The sequence below is a fragment of the Micromys minutus genome, assembly GCF_963924665.1.
Source record: "Micromys minutus genome assembly, chromosome: 2".
Taxonomy (NCBI): domain Eukaryota; kingdom Metazoa; phylum Chordata; class Mammalia; order Rodentia; family Muridae; genus Micromys; species Micromys minutus.
Window position 1 is genome coordinate 91,437,076 of NC_137971.1, and position 17,548 is coordinate 91,454,623.

Here is a 17,548-nt window from a genome sequence, read left to right on the forward strand (position 1 = left end):
TTTTAGGTACAAATGATATATTAAATCTTCCAGATCAGAATCACAATGAAGTTCCCCCCACAACCAATTTCCACATGTGTAGCTGGAAAGCTGGAGGAACACAACTTAAATTTCCACTGTTCAGGATTGGTTCTGCAGAGCTCTTAAGCAACAATCCAAATTTAACCCCAAGGAAATATTAAGTCTAGCAACAGAGTTTAGGATCTTTACTGTCTTGGAATGTCCTTAGAAGGCTCTGTCACTGAACAGGTAACAGAGTAAAACCCCAAAGTCCTTTCTTTAAAATAAAGAGGGAACAGAATAAGGAAAGAACTATTCAAACATAGTTTTCTGATTTTTACAAGTCTTTAACAGTCATTTATTTACTTTTAGATCAACCAAAGTCATTCCTTTCTGAGCTCTTCATTAACATTCTTTGTCAACCACTTTCTTCTAAATCGGCTCCTTCCATTTATCTTTATTCTTTTCAAAAGCTTACTCAATGATGTGACATTAAGTCACCAGTCTCTGCAAATGAAGAAGAAATTTCCTGCAGATAAAAATCTCCATAAGAAGAGGTAGCCTTCCTCTTTCCTCACAAATTCAGCAGCAGGACCGGCTGGGGTCAGCAAGGAATGCAGTAGAGGCTAAGTTTTGGGAAGCACTAATTTTCACATCCTGCAACAGCAGCAGGTCTCTGAAGTTGAGTCTTCCTTAAAACCACTGTGTGTTTCTTACTTTCTGCTATTCTGCTTTGATCTTGATCTAGTAATGATTACAAGATAATAAGACTAAGAGACACACCCTCTAAGAAGAAAAGTCGGGGAGGATGGGCTAAGGAAGTCTTGGAGAGGGGACTGAGAAAGGAGCAACATTTGGAATGTAAATAAATAAAACAAGCAAAAGAAGAAAAGATAAAGAAATGGTTTTAGAGTCAAAAATGTTGGCACACTCAGAAAATCCTAGATGATAGAAGAGTGCATGTCCCAAGCCAGCCAGAGTTTGTTTTGTTTTTTTATCATTTTATTGGATACTCTCTGTATTTACACTTAAATGTTATCCCTTTTCCTCTCACTCCCATCCCCCCTCCCCCTCCCCTTGCTTCCATGAAGATGCTCCCACTCTCAACAACCTTTCCACCTCAGTGTTTTGGTGTTCCCCTACACTGCGAAAATGAGCCTTAACTGGACCAAAATCAACCAACCAAACCCTCCAGACCTCCCAGGGACTAAAACACCAACCAATGAATACACATAGAGGGATTCATGGATCCAGTTGCATATGTACCAGCTGATAGCATTGTCTGGCATCAATGGGAGAAGAGGCCTTTGGGCCAGTCAGAGATTTATGAGAATTTTCTGGCCAGCCAAGCCTATGCAGTGAGACCTTGTTTCATAAACAAAAACAAAACCAAAGAAATAGTCTTGGGACCTCTCTTGCTCCTGGGAGAGATACGATGTTGTCTGCAACAGAACAGAGTGATTGTTTCTACAAAAATAAATACTATAACCAGGTGTAAGAGGCTAGAAAAAACTTCTCAGGTGAGTAATGCAAGGGAATTAATTTATGGTACAATACTGAATTGGCCACAAAAGAAGTGAGATAGGAACATCATTTTCTAAGTCTACAAGTTGTCCTTGGGTATTTTCCAGTAATGAACTTCTGTCTTAGAGAGATATCAGGGAAAAACAGAAGGTACAAAGAGCTTCATGACATAAATTCAGACTCTTGGCTTGAATCCCAGTGAGCTGATTAGCTTCTCTAAAGCTCTAAGCTTCATCCTCCCACCCCCCCCCCCGTGTTAACTTTAATACTTGATTCTTGAGAAGACCAAGTGTGGTATTTGATTAATAATTCTTTTATTAATTTTTAAAAATTTAAAAATGAATCATATCCTCCTTTCTACATCTACCATGTCTCTACTTATATCTCCCTCCCAAATTCACAATGACCCTTTAAAAATTAGTGTTGTCATATATACATTTAGGTGAATAAAAATGCATAAATACAACCTGCTGAGTATGTACCATGTTGCTGCATGTATATGCTTCTAGGACTGACAGCTTCACATTGAACAACCAATCCAGGAGTGATCGTTCTAGGAAGAAGTTAAAGCAGCTCCTTATATCTGGAAGTAACACAGGCCATTCTGAGGCAGGACAGAGAAGCAGAGAACACAAGGAGGGGGAATAAAGGCCCTGGTTCTAGATCTAGTTAACGCCTTTGCTATCAGCCAAGTGAGAATTCCATCACATTGACAACTGCTCACAGCTCTTCTTTCTCAGACATAAACCTTGGTTCTCGAAGAATCTCACCAGAAACCCCATTTACAGGGGAAAAACATGTATTGAACCATTTATGCAACCTTTGTGTTACCCCTGTATCAGCATCTTTAGAGAGACCTTACATAGCTCTCATACTAATAAGTTTTCTTTTTCAAAATAATGTTTTGAGATATAATGTGAGAGTCAACAAAATGGTACACATGGCCAAAACCATTAATTGTTTATTCTTTTGGAGAAGCCAGGACTTACATTTGAGGACATCTAAATTTTGTTTGATCTTCCTACCTTGAGATAAACCTTCCCTGACTTGGTTATGAAGCACTTTCTTCTGAAGGCCTCTCTTTCGTTCATCCTTCACACTCAAGCCTAAATAAAAATAGCTTGAAAAATAATCATCTCTGATTCACTGACATGTCTAGAACTGAAAATTCTCTTCAGAGAAAAAGCTACAAATTCTCATTCAGCTTGAGTCCAAGTCTCAAAACGTCTTAAGAATCTCTTCTTTTAGTGAGGGCAGCAGTGTGGAATTATGCTCCTGTTTTCTCCTTCCCCATACCGTGTGCAGCTGTGTTCCTGTCCTGGGTGCAGCTGTGCTCCTGCCCCATATGCAGCTGTGCTCCTGTCCCAGGTGCAGCTGTGCTCCTGTGTCTCAGGTGCAGCTGTGCTCCTGTCCCCGGTGGTGCAGCTGTGTTTCTGCCCTCTGGCTACAGGCAGTTCCCCACACTTTCTCAGGAAGGCTCAAGATGTGGGAGAGATGTAATCTTTTGTCTTTTTTTTTTTTTTTTTTTTTTTTTTTTTTTTTTTTTTTGCATTCTTGAAATGCAGCAAGATAGTCTGAGGAGTGGATTTACCTGGCTACATCATGCTGGTTTTATATAACATAGAAGTGGGATATTTTATTACAAGGAGTCTCTGCTCATTCTGGGCAATAAGGCAGGGGCTGACCTTATCAACAATAGACTGAGTTGTTACATGTTTCTAGGCAGGACCTTGCATTACCATTAAAGGAGATTTTCCTCTATTGTTCTACTCTCAAAGCTTAATTTGTAGTCTAATCTCAAAACAACTAATTATTCATTGTTGAGCCCTCTCCTTTATCCAGGATCACATGGCATCTGTCATTTCAGCGGGCCTCTGCCCTCAGCTGCTCACTGATGTTTACCCCAGGAGCTTATAGTCCAACAACTGTTACTACAGACATCTGGCCCCAGTTCTCCTGTTTGGGAGTATGTGTGACATTTTAACACAAGTAGTTACCTTGTTAAATTTGGAGTGGGAACATCTGTCTCTATTGAAACCTGGCAAGTCTGACTGATATTCAAATATATCAGGAAACATGAACAAAAGCTTTCGGAGAGGTCCCAGTATGTTTATTGATCCAAATGTTTTAAAGAGCATTGCACATTACTAAGGTATAGCTGCAGAGAAACATTACACCTACCCTTGTGTACTTAGAGGTGTGCAGAAGTCCTGCTCTCTATACCACCTTTGCACAGATAAATTAGCTTTAAAGGCAAAATGGTGAAAACGGGACAGAAGTGTTTCTCAAACCATAGTAATAGATACCTTGTGAGAGTTCCCTTGTTATAGGCACCCTGTGAGAGCTCCTAGTGTTCAAACGTTTAACTAGTGTTTTCTGGAACAAAACATTTCTCTACAATTCCACAGCAGCAGGAATATCTCCTTGTTTCCAAACTGAGAGCCAGCAGGGTTAGGAGACTTGTTACCTACATACACTATTCATGCCAAAGATCAGCAGGGCCTAGAGATTCCACAAGACAGCAGTGACAATCTGCTTGCTTGTTGCTCTTTGGTTTTGACAATGTTATTTCAAGTTCTGCTTCACACTGTAGGTTTAAACCTTACTTTATTGTATCTGGCCATGGGGTAGTTTTCTTTGGTTCTATCTTGTCTCAGGATTCTCCCAAATGCTTGATAAAAATTTTCTCATAGCTTGATATGTCATCTTGATACCTATTACATCTTCTTTTCTGGGAAGAAATGTGAACATACCTAAAAAGATTTAGACACCACAAAAAGCAAAAAAAAAAAAAAAAGAGAATTATAGAAAACAAATAAATAAATGATAAAATGATACTCAGGGTGGTATCTATCATATATATCAATTTATAAATCACATATACTACTGTTATTATAATAACTCTGATAGGTGGATGGAACAGAGCTCAAGAGCAGAATGCCTGCAGGGAGAATAGAGAAATGATTACTTTGGTGTGGGATAGATTCCTACCGAATTCATTCTTGGAGAGAGAAAAAAATAATCAAACAATTTTTTTGAGGTAGAACTTCATGAATTACACGCTGGTCTGAATCTTTCTATGTCAGTAGAATAATGAACTATTGATCCTCCCGCCTCTGCCTCCTAAGTGCTGGGATTGTTGGTGTCCATCTCGACACTGTAGTTTTATGTGCTGTTCAGGGTTGAATCAAAGGGTTTATATATGCCAGGCAAAGTCTCAAACAGAGCTACATCCAAGCCCTGATATTTTTGAAGTTTCTAGATGATTCTGGGTTGCCCACACTTTGGAACACATTACTAGACAAAATAGAAGAGACATAAGCAGAAAGTAACAGACATACAGAGAGAGTCAGTTACTTCCTTTCATTTTATAAAAGTTTTATTTTTATTAAAAATAATCTATTTGGTACATTCTGTAGCACAGCAATTGTTATATTATTTTATTTTGTCCTGTCTAAGGAACAAACTCTTGGAGCTATAAAATGAAAAACAGCTGTTATACAAAATAAGAACATAAAGCCAAGAAGAACAATATAAAACAAGAATCAGCTCACAGGGCAGACCAGATAAAAATTTTCTAGTAGCTTGAAAACTGCTGTAAAAATATTTCCATCTTTCATCTAAGTTAGTCGTAAATTCAAGAAGTTTGAGAAAATGACCTTTTGTGAGAAGGAATTAATGTGGCTAGTAGAGGTCACTGGGAAGACTAGTGTGACAGAGCCCAGACTGGAAAATAGATGATTCAACATGGCTTTGGCTATACAGTCATCCTACCATTTCATGTCCTGTGAGACTTTTCAAGAGAAATTTTTGTTTGTTTGTTTGTTTGTTTTTTTGGGTACATTTAAAACTTATAATTTGGATTGTATACACTGACTCTTTAAGGGGTCATAAAATTTGAAAGGTATTTGGGGAAAGAAAAGATAATTTCTTTTCAGTAATAACCATTGACTATGTTTTTCCCTTCCTTGTCATCCCAGACAAATGACCAGGATGTCACGCTCTGGAAATCTGTGTACCAGATCTCCCATCTAGTGTTTACCTTTCCATTCTACAAACAGGACCTTTTATATGCTTTGATAAATAAAAATACCTCTATGTCTATTCAGTAGTGCCTGGGACCAAACTTATTAAGATGATGGTTATCTGGACTAGTATTTCTTCTTTAAAATGGTTATTATTGGTATTATTATTTGATACATGCTTATCAATATTGAAATTAAGAAGATTTTTTTATGGGCATGCTTTTCCCAGATTAGTCTTTCTGAATTGAGGGTGAGTCTGGCTCATTTCTCTCAAGATAGTTTTCTAGCACTATCAAACAGCTGCATAGGAGCAAAATTACTAAATGTCTTAGCATTACATGAAGGAGGCCCAGTGAATAATGAACACATGGGGAATGATGGGCTTTGACCCAAACATGTATGACATAGTATAGTATGAACTATACTGAAGTTTCAAAGACCATATATGTATGTACTTCTTGTGTGTCATAAGCTCAACAAATGGTTTAAGTTACCTTAGGGAAATAGTTAACATCAACTGAGGTCTTGACACAGAATTTAGCATTGTAAATACATTGTGGCATATCAAGTCAGCAGTGAATAGCAGAGGAGTTAGTATGTCTCTACCAAAGTATTTTGCATGGGTGCTTCTGCCTGAAACACTGTCACTGTATCTATATTCCAGGAGCAGTCAGAATCATGCTTTAGAAAAAGGCAGGGAGAGCAAGCGAAGCAAACCACTCTGAATCTGTTTGGTCTTAATGCTATAGATGACAGGGTTCATAAAAGGGGGGAAAAGGAAATAGATGTAGCTCATTGTGATGTGGACCACATGAGGAACATGCTTTCCAAACCTGTGAATAAATGTCAGACCAACCACAGTGACATAAAAAACCAAGATGCAACAGATATGGGAAATACATGTGTTGAGGGCCTTGGCCCGCTCATCTGTAGAAGCGATGCCCATGACAGTCTTAAGAATTAAAATATAGGAGAAGAAGATGATCAGGAAATCTAGCAGAACCATTGCGAATACGACCACAACTGGATAGAGACGATTGAATGTGATGTCAGCACAGGCTAGCTTGATAACATCTTGGTGTAGACAGAAAGCATGGGAGAGTACATGGGATCGACAATAGGGAAACCAGTGCAGGCGAATGATTATTGGCATGATTGACAGACCAGCTCTCATCACTACACCTATGCCAATCTTTATTACCCTGGTATCAGTAAGGATGGTGGTATATCTTAGGGGGTTGCGAATGGCAATGAAACGATCATAGGCCATGGAGAGCAAGACCCCTGACTCCACAATAGAGAGAGTGTGAATAAAGTAAGCCTGAGAGAAGCAGGCTCCATGTCCAATTTCCCTGTGGTTTAACCACAGTACACCCAGCACTGTGGGCATAGTGATCAATGTTACTCCAAGATCCGTAGCTGCCAACATTCCTAAGAAATAATACATAGGCTCATGGAGGTTATGGTCATCCTTAATGAGGAAAAGAAGGGTGCCATTGCCAAGCAGTATGGAGATGTAAGCTATCAGTAATGGAAGGGAGATTAGGTGATGGGCTTTCTCCAGACCTGGGAAGCCAGTGAGCAGGAATGGGGAAGAGGAAATGTTGAGCCACACTGTAGGCATTGCAGACAGAAATACTTTCATCGGATAAGGTGATCAAATACAGTTCCTTAGGATTTGTCCCTTGAGGATGCTACTTGTTGTGTGGATGATCAGCGATCCTGCTTTCCAATAACAATGATAACTCAGTCATTCCTAGGAAGTTTCCAGGTATGAGAAAAGAAGATATGTCAAGAATAACTTTATACATTTCCAGAGCTCACATTATTGGAATGTACATTAGTCATAAACTATCCGTGAAGGATAGACTTAGATGAAATCTTTGTAAATCCTGTTCTCCAAAGAAAATGAAGTGTAGTTCAGTAGTGCTTTAATAGGATTGGTCCTTACAGGGCTATATTCATGGTACTCCTCATCCTGAATGTTGGTATTTAGAACAGACCAAAAGATTCCCCAGAATAAATGAAACAGAATGTCAGACAGCACCTAAGCATTATTCAAAAACCAGGTGTCGGTATCTGACTGCAAAATAATGTACAGAAAATTGTAAATAAGCGTAAGATAACAGTCAATTTTATGGTTGGATATATCCAATACACTTATAAATAATCTTCACATGATAAAGGTCTAAAGACTTTTGGTAGGGTAAAAAATGATATAACACTGACCTGCATGTGTATCTTCCCAAAATAAAAAAGCTTCCAAGTTATCAAGTGGTGTATTACTCTAGTTTCCCATGAGCTCTTCTAGAAGTTTCGGAGTTTTCTAATAAAAATGAACAATGAAAAAAGTCTATGATAATCACTTGGAGGCACTATTTGGTAACACTAGACAAATGATTGTTACATGTCAGCTACTTCAAGAAGCAAATTAGAGACTGATTATATAGACATGATCACATAGAAAATGCTTCCATAACTGAAGTATCTGATGGAATTTAAACACATTGAGAAAACTTCATGAATCAGAATTCTAAGGAATTATTGGAGGGATGCATTCGTCTTCTGGTATCAGCCAGAAAGAATGCAGCCACCTTCTTCAAAATCTCATGTGGACTGCATCTCACATGCTGTCAAACCATATCTTAGTGCATTTTTAGATATTACTCATGGGCCCACCTTCATCGTGAAAATGTCTCTCCAGGTTCACTGAGCTTCACTTTTCAGAATTTGGTTGATATTCCACTGCTGCTATTCCTTACTGGCAGTGAACTTGGGGAACTACTTGAGATCTGGTGTTGTTATTTATAAGGGGTGCTAATGATTGCTATCTTCATCATGCTTTTAACACTAAATACAAGAACAGATTAGAGTCAGAAAAGAGAATGCTTTATCATTTTGAATTTCATTATTACAAACATTTCGGTAGGCACACATCTGTAGCATTTACCCTGAGATTTGTCAATTATTTTCTTATGCAGCTTTTAGGGGAAAATATAATGGTTCAGGGAGGTTTGACTTTATGAAAAAGAAACAAACAAATAAAATGAAGTCGCTAGACTTCATTTGAGCAGTAAATAGTGTGTCTTGCTGGACAAATAAATATTGAAGAATGGTAAATGGAAAATTCTGATATTACGGTTGATGATATTCATCCTGTAACATTTAGACTAGGAGAAGTTGGGGGAGAGAGGGACCTTTTCAACAAGTGAGAAACTCAGAAATAGCTAATTCCTCCCTGTCATGGAAAGGCTCAGCAGTATATTGCTTATGGCAGGTTAAAGATGCAAGACTGGTGAATAAAACTTTTATATATTTGAATTCTGCAATATTTTGACTTAATGAAAGTTTACCCTGTGACATTCTTACCATAATGGAACTAATATCTACACAGAATGTTTTTTTTCTTGTAGTGAAAATATTTAAATTCTTTTGCAAATTTCAAGTTCATCAAAAAAAAAAAAAAAAAAAAAAAAAAAAAAAAAAAAAAAACAGCTGGGGATGTGAACCTTTTCAATTATTTTGTTACATTGAGGCTCTACAAATATTGACTGAAGAATAAACAAGGAAAAGAAATGGGACAACGGAGACAGGATGAAAAAAGGAAGATCCTGCAAAGACATAAACACAGCAAATAAATAATTCTAGTTTTCAGCTCTCGTAGCCTCTCATATTCACCTGATTTTGTAGAATACTTACACCAGTCAACGGCTTTCAGGTGACGAGTTCATATTATGAATGTATGACACTAATCAAGAATCAAGGGTCTCTTTGATCCATTGAGGATCACAGCGGCTTAAGGAATAGATGGGATACTCAGCAGCCAAACCAGCTTGCTGCCTTTCTTTCTCTTTTTACTCAAACACAGAACACTTCTGCTCACTTTTCTCTGAGCTCTGCCTGTGGTACACATACTCATCTGTGAGATCTGGGCAGAGTGGAGGAGTCATGAGTAAGTCTAAGATTATTTCTCAACTGCCCAGCCACTCATCCTTTCCAAGTCTCTGCTTCAGAGTGTTTTGTTGATGAGAAGTTTCAAACTTTTCTATGCAAACCAGGTATCTCCACAGATCTCCAGAGATCTCTTTCAGGTTTGAACAGTTCAAAGTCACCTTCCTTGGATCTCTTTACCTCCTTTATGTCCTGATACTCTTTTCTCTGCCCAAAGCATTTCATCCCTCCTCAATAGGAAATGTCTGAGCTTTTGTCCATTTTCTCTTTTTTTTTTTTTCAGTTTAAACTGATTTTGGCTTCCTGGAACACTACAAATGTCCAATAATTAGCTTAATGCCCAGGACACAGCTTATGTTCTGTTTAAGAGTTAATGATGAATGAGCTTTTGTATATTTCTAACTCATCAGATATTCCCAGATTGAAGCATTTTCTTAAATCACTTAACCACACAGACTGACCAGCATGTCATTTCTAGAAACCAATTCACTCTTAATGTAGAGGTGTAGGACAGGGTTTAGGACTCGCAACTATTGCTGATAGATTTGACAAGTATGAATATTGTGTTTTTCTAACAGAGAATCTACCTTCATATGCTCTGGTGCCTCCAGTAAATCACAGAAAGAAAATTTATTATGTAACCTCACTGACCTGAGATTTTGACCTCATCCATTCTTTGGGGACATTGTCAGAAACTTCAGATATTCAGCTTTGAGAAGGATTTAGTCATGATGTCTATTTGTTGTTTTTCTGTCTAGAGACTGGATGAGAACCTGGCTAGTAGGGATATTTATTTTATAAATCTCTCTTTAGGGACCATCTCTAATTTGGGCAGCTCACTGCCTCTCCTTCACTGCTTGCCCTCCCTTCTCATCTCTCTCCTTCCTTCTGTATTTTCGTCCCTTGTGAGTATGCTGAATCTTGGGATGTGGGACTTTCATTAGCAATATTTAATATGTTTCTTGGTTCTCAAACATTGACTTTCTTTCTATTACTGGCTTGGTGATTTATTTCTATTATAACATAGAAACAGAAACAGAACAATTAGGTATCTTCCCTCTGCAATGGAAAAATAGGTAAATTAAGGGAAAAAGGAATCTATTTTGGTTGAAGTAAGAATTACCTTGTAATTATGCCCTACCCAGACATTTGAACTATTGTGTAGCAAGCAACCTTACACATTCACAAATAATCAAGCCACTGGAAAAATTATTTTCCTGTTACAGGTGAATTCTTTATAAATATGTGTGAAAGAGATAATTTGAGTCAAATTGTGTTTATTAAAGAAATATGTGTACTAAATTGTAAGAGTAATGGAGAGATAAAAGGAAGAAAAGAAATTGAGAAATAGGTTGTCAAAGCCTTGGGTAATCTAATAGGATGGACATCTTGGAGGTAGGTATAAGTATTCTATCTAATCAAACATATTACAACCCACTGGGTTAAAATAGGTGTGCCTTTAAATTTTTTCTCACCTAGTCAGCAGATGTGATTTTCTGGCATCAGGATGTCATAACATTGAACACAATGATCCCTATGGGGATCAATCTAAGATGAGAGTTAGAGGATAGATACACACACTTGGGGCTGGGAGGAAAGCCTTTGGTTGTAGATAAATCTAGCCAGCACATCCTGGTATTGGTGGCAGCATCTTGTGTAGCTGAGCGTCTGGGAACATTCTAGAATCCCAACACTTACAGGCTGTTGCAATAGGATCATGAATTTAGGGTCCATAGAGATATCCTGTCTCAAAATAGAAACAAAAATGGTCTTGTTGATATTCAGAATTAAGGAGCCATTTTAAAAGACTTTTCACAGTCTGATCCCTTAACTTCACTCCCTGCTTTCACAAATCAATTGACAACTGGGGTATATTATTCCACAATACATTCAAAGTTCACTGTTTTCCTTCAGTTAGGTTTTGTTGGAACATATGTTTACAGAGGCGTACCATAAAGCTGTATTTAATGGTTGATTAAAATTTATTGTTATTTTTAATTTAACTTTTATTGAGTTTGTCATAATTTTATACATGGATAATATGTCTTCTGATTATTATAATAATCCCAATATGCTTACACATGTAATTCTCCTTTACTCAAGACCCTTCTATCTCATTGAAATTCTTAAGAGACCAGAGGTGTGGGGCATGCAGAGATATCCCTTCTAAGATCAAGGATTAATTATCACATCTGTCTCCTCCACAGACAAGAAGGACAGCATTTAGTGGGCTGATCTGTATTATCAAAATAGCACACTCCTCATGTGGATGTGTTACTCTGGACAATATATCCAGTGACTCAGAAAGCTGTTAGCTTTGAGTGGAAGCTGGAACATGAGAAGGCTCAACAGATCCAGGCCGCCGTCCAGACTGTTCTACTATTTGGACCATATGATTCAGAAAACTGTAGTACTTGAGCTGTCACTGACAGATCGGGATGTTCTTTGGCATCTTTCGCAGATACCTATGGATGAATCACAAAAGAGACGGTTGGATTTTAGATCAAGGCTTTACCATCAACTGTAAACAACTACTTTCCTTTGAGAGAAAGCTATTTCTTTGGGTTTAAGTAGAACTTGTATATTTGACAATGGGCCACAAAGTTATCATTGCACCCAAGCACTTACACTAGTTTATGAGTCTCTTTTGAGCTCCCACTCATTGCAAAATGCTTCTGTGTCCAAATGCTAGATAGCAGCATTAATCTTTAATTATAAACGTATTTACATGCAAGTTTAACAATATGAATTACAGATTTTTATACACTTTATAAATATCCTCCCACCTTAACCATTAGATTTATTTAACGTGTCTAGTAATAAAACTGGACTTAGTTATTTAAGATATCTTGTCTCTACTTATATGTTGATAAATTCAGTAAAGTTAGAAATTAGATATTGCATTTAATTTCATGCAGCAAATCTTGTTTAAAGCTCTTCAATGAAACTAAAAGTATCCTATGGTACTCTAATGTCTCTAATTTAGGGTCTGGGTATTTCATAAGATTGGGTAGAAATGCTATGTTTATATAACAAAAGCATTTTTTTTTCTTGGCTCCTTTTCTTTTATCAGGTTGAGCAACTGGCTTGATACTAGAGAAATACATTAGCTGAGCTATTTACATGTGGAATTATATCACTAAATAAAACAAACAAGCACCTCCAGTCTATGCAACATGAATTTGAAGCATAACAAAACATGCTTTAAAATAAGAAAAAAAAATGACATTAGCTAATTGAATGAATGCCATGCAATTCAAACAATCTTCTAACTGTGCTCTCAGTGTGGTTTTAAATACAATTAAAGTTATTTAACATGTAAAACACAACATAATTAATTTACGGCCTACATAAAAATATGAATATTAAACTGATTGAAAACAATATCATTAGATAGTCAAGAAGATTGTCTGAATTTCATGTTAATATTATATACGCTCTTTTATAGATAAGTCTCATTGGACTTATCTATAGAATACGTAAAAAAAAAAATCTTGAAATGCATTTAAGAAAGACCAATCATCCTATTAGACAGTGAAGCAAAGTTCAGAAAAGACACCTTTTCACATAAAACATTTTCAAATGGTGAGTATGTATATGAAAAGCCACTCAGTTTTCACTTATTATCCAGAAAGTATAATTTGAAATACACAATGCAGTGTGAGCATGCATCCTTCAGTGCTGGGTGATGTGTAAACAGGGCGATAAGGTAAAAAGTGCTGGTAGGGATGGAAAACCCGCATTCCACTCACCACCAAAAGTAGCACTCTGTAGAAAGCAGTTTAGCAGAATGTACTAATGTACACTCTGTGCATACACTGCAGCCCACTTAGCAATGTGTGTGTGTATATATATATATATATATATATATATATATATATATATATATATATATATATATATATATATATATATCTCACTTTGTGTGTTCATCAAAGACACAAAGTGAATGCTTACATCAGCCTACATCAGCGTATCAGTAATGACCCCAAATCATAATCTGCACAAACACCTACTAACAAAACAACAGGTGGTGCTTTGAGATATACACGGCATCGCTCACTAGAAATGTCATATCTGGTCTGAAGCCTCAGCGAACCTTAAATACGTGACGAAGACTAAAACTAGCAAATGTGTGTTATTCCATTGATGCTCATTAGAGAGACACGGAAAATGTATCCATTCTTCTTCCTGTGGATCGTTGTTCTAAGTGTGGCATTGCTGAGCAGAGGCCTAGAAAGTGATAGAAAGGCTTTGTCATGTTCTGCTTCAGAATTAGAGTGTTAGTTACAGATGGCCTCAGTGCCCCTCTCCCCAATTTATCAAAGTACACAGGACATGAGCAGGTGTCCAGTCCACTGTGGTTTTCTGTTAATCTGCTATCTCCCATCACCCACTTCTATTCTTTGTGTCATGGAACCCATGCTTAGTCAGTCTTACCTTACTGGTAACATCTGACCTCAATCCAACCAACATGGTTAATAAATACTAATAAATATAATAAAACATGATTTAATATATCTGTGCATTCTTATGCATTCTTCCATCACTACTAGTGTAGTCATTACATCTTATTTGTTTGAATTTATCAAATTTTATCTGGTCCCACATCAGTGTGGATCTTTCTACACTTAGCTAAAATTTTCAATATTTCTAATTTCCTTTTATACGGATTATTTTTTTTCTCTTGATATGTTTCCTGATTCCAGAGGTGTATTTCATATGTTACTTTTAGCATATTACATATTAGCAGTAATAACAGCTCCATATAAAATGATGGTAAATGTTTCCTTTCAGCTATATGCTGAAGGCATAAGTTCTTGTATTAAACTGAACCTGACATAAAATGTGCAATTATGTGACTAAAAACAAACCGATCTTAAGAAAAAGATTAAACACCCAAGGTTTATAGTTCATGTAGCAGTTGGTACATCCAGTGAAGTTATTGTGGACCAGAACCAACTTTCCTAAAAGAATTAGGGAGGACAAAATGTAATGGGGGAAAATAAGCCCCAGGATCAACAGGGGGAAATGGGACCCTAAGAGGAACTAGTATAATTTTGGTCATTGAGAAAGATGATAAGAAGAATGGGCTTGTATTTCTGGGGCTCTTGGGATCTTACCTATGTTGGAAGGCTTCTGAGTCTTTGTTTTTTTTTCATACACCCCAGTGGACATGTCTAAAATGCTTCTTAAGGGCATTAACTAAATTACCCAGAGACGTGGAAGGAGATCCTGAGGTCTTCTGAGCATCTGAAAGAAAGAGACTCTGAGGAGATGATTTCATCATTTGTATATTTCTAACCAGATTCTGCAACACTCTCTCAGAAAAACCTGTCTGGACTGGTAAGGACAGGCAACTTCCCAGCAGCAAGACTGTGGGGTAGGTGAGTGCCAGGGATAGAAACAAGGGAGGTCTCCTCCCTTACATCTGTGATATGGGGTCAGGAGAACATAGACAAATTTCCCTTTATAGAAAGACACAGCATACTTGGGGTGCCATACTTATCTCTGCTAGCATATTAAGGCAGATATGGAATTTCTTGTGAAGGGTCCTAAACTTGTGGAGTTTAGGAAAATGCTAAATGCTTTTGGAATACATGTGACACCATCTGGCTATGTCCTTGTATTTTCATAAAAAGCTCATGGCTTTGGGGAGATTTCGGTAAAGTATAATTTAATTTCAAAACCAAAGTAAGAAAAAATTTCAAACATAACTATGTTCCTCTTATGATTGAGACATAATAAACAATTCAAATTTAAATTTAGCAAAAGTTTTTCAAAGAAAACAAACATTAATTTATCTAAAAGAATTAGTATCCATGTAGATACATTTGTCATATTCGCTTTGTAAACTTTGAAACATTTTGCATGCATACACAACACTATAGAAATGATGTGTTTTAATGCATATTATTGCTAAGCATAAATACAGTGATCAGGGTGGCCATGGAACATTTGTATGCACAGGGAAGGAGAGATAGTCACTACAGAAAAGGAACAGTGATTTGAGTTTTACAGTGTGCACACTATGTGGTCCAATATCAGTGCTGCCCCCTTTATGCTGACTGGCTTTCCAGGACTGGAAGCAGCTCATCACTGGATCTCCATCCCTTTCTTTGTCATCTATATCTCTGTGCTTCTGGGCAATGGGACACTCCTCTACCTCATCAAGGATGACCACAACCTCCATGAACCCATGTACTATTTTCTTGCCATGCTGGCAGGCACAGACCTCACAGTTACACTGACTACAATGCCCACTGTAATGGCTGTTTTATGGGTGAATCACAGAGAGATAAGACACGGGGCATGCTTTTTACAGGCCTACATCATTCACTCCCTTTCTATTGTGGAGTCAGGGGTCTTGCTTGCAATGTCTTATGATCGATTTGTTGCCATCTGCACACCTCTGCATTACAACTCTATCCTTACCAACTCTAGGGTTATAATCATAGGGCTTGGGGTTGTACTGAGGGGCTTTTTATCTCTTGTGCCTCCAATTCTGCCCCTCTTTTGGTTCCCATATTGCCGTTCCCATGTTCTTTCTCATGCCTTCTGCCTCCACCAAGATGTCATGAAACTCGCATGTGCTGACATTACCTTTAACCGCATATATCCAGTTGTTTTGGTTGCCCTGACTTTCTTCCTCGATGTGTTCATCATTGTCTTTTCCTATGTCCTCATTCTGAAGACAGTTATGGGCATCGCCTCTGGAGAGGAGAGAGCAAAGGCTCTCAATACCTGTGTCTCCCACATTAGCTGTGTTCTGGTGTTTTACATCACTGTGATTGGCCTGACCTTCATTCACAGGTTTGGAAAGCATGCCCCCCATGTGGTGCACATTACCATGAGCTATGTCTACTTTCTCTTTCCTCCGTTTATGAACCCAATCATTTACAGCATCAAGACAAAGCAGATTCAGAGGAGCATTCTCCGTCTACTATGTGTATAAGATGATGTGAATCATGACATTATAATATGGAGAATTTGGGAAATTTTCAGCCTTGTGTATATTAAAAAAGAACCTGACTTTATATCCATTTAACTTTTTGTAGCAGAAGGGTATTAATTATTACATAAAGCTATAAATTAATCTAAATAATGCATACTTATGGTTATTTAATTAACATGGACATATTATATAGATAACAAGATCTATCTATCTATGTATCTATCTATCTATGTATCTATCTATTTATCTATCTATCTATCTATCCATTTGTCTATCTTGAGAGAAGGCTGGAAAAACAGTACAAAAATAAAACATCATTGTTTGGAGATAAAGACCATTAGGTACTTTATAAACAGAAAGTATGGCATTAGTAAGACCATGTATTTATAAGAGAAGAATCATTTCCAAAGAAGTGTTCAGTCGGTGTTAGTGACAACAGAAAGGGGGACAATTCTGAATACATTTGATGGCTATGTAAATATCAGTTCAACAATGAGAATTGAAATCCAATGTACTCTCTCCCCAGTCTCAAACTGCTCTATCTCACTGCATGGCTTTTTTGAAATGATTCAATAGCCATTTGTAAAGCTTTACCCTGTATTTTCCCTGAAATTTGTTCATTGATATTTCATTTGCTTTGTTTTATACTATATCCCATGAATATGCTTTCATGAAATCTATTATTCTGTATATTAATTTTAAGTATTAATAATGAATTAGAAAACAGACTCTCTCATGGAGTCTCTGCCGTTTTCTACCGTGAGGCCTCTCTGAGCTACTCTTTTTTTTTTTTTCCTGAGAACACTCTGAACCCATCACACAGGCCTTGCAGACTTAGCATCTCTACCAGAATTCCTACAAAGTACCATGACTTTCCCTGCCTGTGGTTTTGGACCATTTTCATTTTAATTCTTTTAGTCACTTCCAACTTGTACTTCCTTTTCTAATTTTTATATTTCTGGCCTAGAATGTATTAGTCTGTCTTATAAATAATAACTATTTTATTTCATAAATGCAAACCTTACAGTGAACTATTTCTCATTTTTGCTTCCCACCTTTTAGATATTGCCAATATGCCTTATCTTTATGTAGG

At 37.2% G+C, this 17,548-nt stretch overlaps 2 protein-coding genes across 2 annotated transcripts; one reads left to right on the forward strand and one right to left on the reverse strand.

Annotated features, from left to right (window-relative positions):
- Positions 1-6,225: 6,225 nt before the first annotated feature.
- OR51B6 (olfactory receptor family 51 subfamily B member 6) lies at positions 6,226-7,173 on the reverse strand (the record flags this gene model as incomplete). The annotated part of the gene is made up of 1 exon (XM_080913402.1): positions 6,226-7,173. The coding sequence occupies one exon, from the start codon at positions 7,171-7,173 to the stop codon at positions 6,226-6,228; it is 948 nt and encodes a 315-aa protein (XP_080769528.1).
- An 8,358-nt stretch (positions 7,174-15,531) lies between these two features.
- LOC308418107 (olfactory receptor 51B2-like) lies at positions 15,532-16,455 on the forward strand (the record flags this gene model as incomplete). Its single annotated transcript, XM_080913434.1, has 1 exon — positions 15,532-16,455. One exon carries the CDS (start codon positions 15,532-15,534, stop codon positions 16,453-16,455), a length of 924 nt encoding a protein of 307 aa, XP_080769560.1.
- Between the last annotated feature and the right edge of the window lie 1,093 nt (positions 16,456-17,548).